This window comes from Primulina tabacum, chromosome 8 (assembly GCF_025594145.1).
Source record: "Primulina tabacum isolate GXHZ01 chromosome 8, ASM2559414v2, whole genome shotgun sequence".
NCBI lineage: Eukaryota > Viridiplantae > Streptophyta > Magnoliopsida > Lamiales > Gesneriaceae > Primulina > Primulina tabacum.
In genome coordinates this window covers 40,655,110-40,660,393 of record NC_134557.1, presented here as the reverse complement: position 1 = coordinate 40,660,393, position 5,284 = coordinate 40,655,110, and the positions used below count along the sequence as shown (strand labels likewise).

The 5,284-nt window shown below is 32.7% G+C and overlaps 1 protein-coding gene across 2 annotated transcripts; it reads left to right on the top strand.

Annotated features, from left to right (window-relative positions):
* Positions 1–1,416: 1,416 nt before the first annotated feature.
* Positions 1,417–4,847, top strand: LOC142554181 (cold-regulated protein 28-like). Of its 2 annotated transcripts, none has more exons than XM_075664856.1 (5): positions 1,417–1,679; positions 2,452–2,595; positions 2,850–2,982; positions 4,264–4,370; positions 4,453–4,847. In XM_075664856.1, exons 1-4 carry the CDS (start codon positions 1,569–1,571, stop codon positions 4,344–4,346), a joined length of 471 nt encoding a protein of 156 aa, XP_075520971.1. In that variant the 5' UTR covers positions 1,417–1,568; the 3' UTR covers positions 4,347–4,370; positions 4,453–4,847. The 2 variants fall into 2 exon arrangements, with proteins under 2 accessions (XP_075520971.1, XP_075520970.1); XM_075664855.1 differs by having other exon boundaries at positions 1,487–1,679; positions 2,703–2,982.
* Positions 4,848–5,284: the final 437 nt, after the last annotated feature.

Here is a 5,284-nt window from a genome sequence, read left to right as displayed (position 1 = left end):
TCGGATATTTAACACTTCATTGTCCAATAGTACACAACCTGTTCGATTTTTTTATGCATATATATTATATATATATATATATATATATATATATATTATAATATCATAGTTTCAAAAAATATCCAAGACTTGGTGGGCCTGATGAACACATGATATGACGTGGTTGTTAGGGATTAGCTTTTTAATTTGAGCAGGTATCTTGTGAGACAATCTCACGAATATCAATACTTATCGATATTTACAATAAAAAGTAATACTCTTAGCATAAAAATTAATATTTTTTAATGGATGACCCAAATTAGAGACGCATCTAAGAAAATACGACTCGTGAGATCGTCTCACATAAGTTTATGCCTTTTCAATTTTGGGTAAAAAAAATTGTATACTTTTGCGGCATCTATCATTTCTCCAATCAAATAAAAATTTCAAAGTTCAAACAAAATAACATAGTTGAAGCACATTGGGAATATATGAGATAAGAGAAATTTGAAATCAACCAAAATTAAAACAAATAAAACACGAAATGGATTTCAAATACCTCGATTAAACACGTCTTCAAATTATATGTATTTTAAAATTGGATAAAAGAAGCATAATCCTGCTTGTATTTATCAGAATTAGTTTTAGAGAGTGTTTATAAAAGATTATATTTTTGATATATAAAAAATATACAAATTACAATACAAAAAAGTGCAATTTTCCATTTCAGATTTATTGAGACAATATCATCCTATGAATATACCAAAGAAGAAATGCAAGGACTTTTTTTATATCATTTCTTAAAAAATAAACAATCCCTTTCGTTTTGGATAAAAATAAATCAATTGGCAGAATTAACATTTTTTATTTTTTAAAAAGAAAAATCTAAATATATAATTTTAAAATAAAACTAATTGAAAATATATGATCAACGCTCGTCGTTTTACCAAATAGAAGTTAAACCAAACCAAATTGAATATTGCAAAAACTTGTGTGAGACGGTCTCACGTGTCGTATTTTGTGAGACGGATCTCTTATTTGAATCATCCATGAAAAAATATTACTTTTTATGCTAAGAGTATTACTTTTTAATTGTAAATATCGGTACAGTTGACCCATCTCACATATAAATATTCGTGAGATCGTCTCATAAGAAATTTACTCATTGAATATTTGACTTGATTTTCAGTCGATTACAATTTAAATCTATTTTAAAATCAATCAAATGAAAAAACAAAAATAGATAATAAATTGTTTATTTATTTATTTATTTTTAATTTTTTGTTTATAGGCCAGTTGGATATTTTCCTCCTTTCGCACGAACAGTAGCGGTGGAATAGGCAACTAGTCAAATAGGCATGCGCGTGATGGAAACGCACTCGCGGGGAGAAAATATCTGGCTCGAGAATAATATCTCGTCCGACGTGGCGACCAATAGCTGTTATTGACACGTGTAAAAGCGCTTCCATGTGGAGCCCACCTCTCGATCAAACCGCCTTGCTCTCTCTTCTCTTCTATATGGAGGGTTTCCTCCATTAGTTTAATTCAGATATTTTTTCCCCTTTCTCGTTGACAAATTCAATCCCAAAATGGAACGAAATCTCTTGTCCGGCGCCGCTGATGATTTGATGCTGTGGAACGCCGAGGTGTCGTCCTTGACCCGCGGAGATACATTGCGTCGCCTCGCCAACGTTACTCCGGTAATCCGAGTTTTTTTCTCTTGTTTTTTTGAAAATTTTTTTGCTTGATTTGGTAGTTTAGATTTTATTAGATCAAATCTTTCGGTTTTTTTTAGCTGGTTGACTGTGGAGTTTATGTGGTTAAGTTTGAATTGAGATTTGAATGTGAAGTTCATGTAGTTAGGTTCACGTTTCTAGCTGTTTTTTAGGCTTGATTCGTTGGTATTAGATTTTTTCGGTGCTTGTGTTCGTAACTGAAGGGGCGGATTGATGTAGAATTAAGAGGAACAAGTCATTTGTTAGTTAAATAATCGATCGGTTGCATCAAGCTTTTTATTTTTGTCTTAGTATTGTCTGGTTGAAATGCATTATCATTGTGCGAAGTAGTTTACTTATTGGTTTTCCCGAGTTTGAAATGAAAGCCAAATAGGTGTAAAGGGATCTAAACTTCAGTGGCCAATTTTGAACTTGTTCCGTCTCTTTGAAATTATATTTGTATTTGATAATATGTGCTGGTGCTTGCATTACCAATATAACAGGGAAAGGAATAATAAAGAATTGAAGCTTTAATGCCCGTTGCTAACCATGTTTCTGAAAGTTAGTAGGTTTTTATGATTTGTGCTTTTGCTTGTTTTGTCTAATGTTTTTCGCTGGGCTTCTGTTTTAGAAGTACTTTCCGATAGAATGTGCAGGGGAAAGATGCATCCATATGGATTTTCCTCTATAAATATTAATAGAAGTTCGTCCTTAAGTATTTAAAGAGCACTCTCTCATTCCCTTTTTTTTAATCCAGGACGATTGCACAGCATGGACGAATGAGAAGCACAACTCATATCTTAATAATTTGGAAGTGTCGTTTGTCGCACAGCTTCACGAATCAAGGGATTTGGTAAACAAGAATATGACTCAAAAGAAGCCAATAAATTCTCCCGAGCAGGTTGAAGAAATTATTGTTTTTAATTTACTTTCCTAGCTACATATTTGACTGAATGGGGAAATAGAAACACTATTTTTCTAAAGTTTTACCAGTTTACTACTTTACAGTATGGCTGTTGGCAAAACATTGATCATAGGAGATATGAGCCGCTTTCATGTCCTTCAGCTGAATCTCACAACTTTATGAAAAATTCACGGATATATTATTATAAGAATCTGGGGATTCACCATCCTTCACCATCAGCTGACTTGCAGGGCTTTCAGAAGCTTTCCGATACTCAAAAACATTCAAGCAGAAAAGGGATTATATCTCATAGATTGGCTACATGTTCACAGGAAGCTTCTGCCATGAACCTGTACCATTCCAATTCTTTTGACTCGATGAAAGGTTATTTCAACTCAACCAGTAGACAGCTGTGTTTCCTTATTTTGTTATAGTTTCTTTGAGAATGGATGCAATGCTTTTAATTTTTTTGCTAGCCATCCTTAAATATTATTTGTGTGTGTGATTTTGCTTTCTGTTATTCATTGTTCCAATCATGTTGGGTATTCGAAGGTATTTTACTATTTGGTTTAGAAAAAAAGCATTCATGGGGTTAGAATACATATTCTACTTTGCAAAATTATCTGATTGATGTTTCCGATTTATTAATCTTGCTTAGCCATGCAACATTCATTTCTCTCATCGCATGTCACGTTTTTGGCACATGCAGCTGACTAAATAGTTGGAAGCATCTTCTTTTGTTCCTTTCCCGTTTGAGTTTCACAAGTGACTGGTTCATGTTACAGATGGAAACCTGAATGAGATATATTTTCTTAAATTTGGCTGCATTTCTCACATAATTCTGTTTTCATGTTACTAAATTTGCATTTGCATGTTTTTTGGAAACAAATACAAACTTCACTGTCTCTGTGGTAAGGATGATGAGTCGACAAATAGCATGACTGACACTTCTCTTCTTCTTTCTTATTATAACCATTTCAGAAACTTAAAGTTTCTAAATTTCTTATTTCATTAACAATGTGGTTTTAGACGAGCGCTATGGTGTTAGGTGATCTAGATGGTTAGCCGAATGAAAGTTTATTTTTCTACCATGGACTTCACCATTTGCCGAACCTTAAATAGTGAAGAAATTGAGAATCAAGTTTAATTGGAAATGGGATTTTTGCATTCACCTCCCTGTATTTATTGTATTTGGTACTTATCTTTCTTATCAACCATGCAAGGGAGGTAAGTGTCAAATTTATTAAATAGATGAGAGGTGAATGCAAAAAACCCATTATATGGACTAAGCTCAAAGTATAGGCACTCCATACATATGAGGCTCATAGTTACTGCTGTATGTTCGAGACCTCTTCATTTGTAGAAGTCGACCATGTTAAAATTCTGGAGATAAAATGGGATTTGAAAATTGAAGTACAAAAATTGCTTGTTTTGGAGAAGACTGCTCACAACACAATCTAATGTTTATTTTGCAAACGTCTTATTTGAGGATTTGTTTTTATTTTTTATTTCTAACTTATCTATCAGTCTTCTCTCTGTTTCTTTTCCTTTCAATTTGTGCAACAAATTTATAAAATTTATATAATAGTTCAAAAGGAATCAGATTGCTCAATTTATCTTATTTACCACTGTGTTGTAAAATTAGAAAATTTTCATTTCCTGCAGAGGGCACGGGTCAGAATTATGTGAAAGAAGATAATGACAAACCAAATCTCAGATCTGGGCTGAAAAAGATTAAATCAGCATAAGCTGATGATTCAAGCCATGGATAAGTAATGTCTCGAATTGATCAGAAATTTTATTTATATTCAAGAACCTGCTAGGTCTCTTTTTCACGTGCCATTTTTCTTTCAGATTGTGTCGCCTAGGAAATTATATTTGACAGACAATCAAGCAGTTCATCTCGTGGAACAAAACCAAAACTTCTTCACTTTATTTTTGAACGATGACAATAGAGAAGATCGAAAGCTTTGAATGTTTGCTCTCGGACCATACACAGTGGAAGGAACAAAAGGAACTCCCATCTAGGTCACCTGAAATAACACCAGCTAACTAAATTTCGCTTGCTATGATATTTTACCGGTCTGTGCATATTTCTCATTCTTAATAGTAATCGAATTTTTCGCCTGCATATGTTCAAACGTTTGATTTGTTGATGAGATATAGATCCAGATGAATATACATCTATATTTATGTAAAGCCGCCTGGAACAAGTGGCCACTCGTTCTCTCGAATTTTCGTTGTTGTGATGTTGCAGTTCAATATTGGTTTTTCTATGCGACTTTCTGGCCAAATGTACACACTGTGTTGAGAACTATCAATGTAGTATCTGTGTTGCTTCATCGTTAAATTCAATACCAATTTACGAAATTTTTTCATTAGCAACATGTGAATGAAGAGAGCTTTGTTCGAACTTATTGAGTACTTGCATGTTTGTCGGCTTGATAATAATCTTTTAATTTATTATTTTCTTGTAAAAAATCCAATCTATTGAGATGTCATATTGTATTTCAACATAATATCTTCATCCGTTATCCGTGATAATTTTTTTTTTTTTTTGGTTCACCTATGAAAGTTGTTGAAATGGTTAATACTTTAATTTAATAATATAAAAGTTTGGGTGCGTTTAGTTGAATTGATGAGATTGTATATATGAATATTGTTATGATTATTAAAATATTTGAGT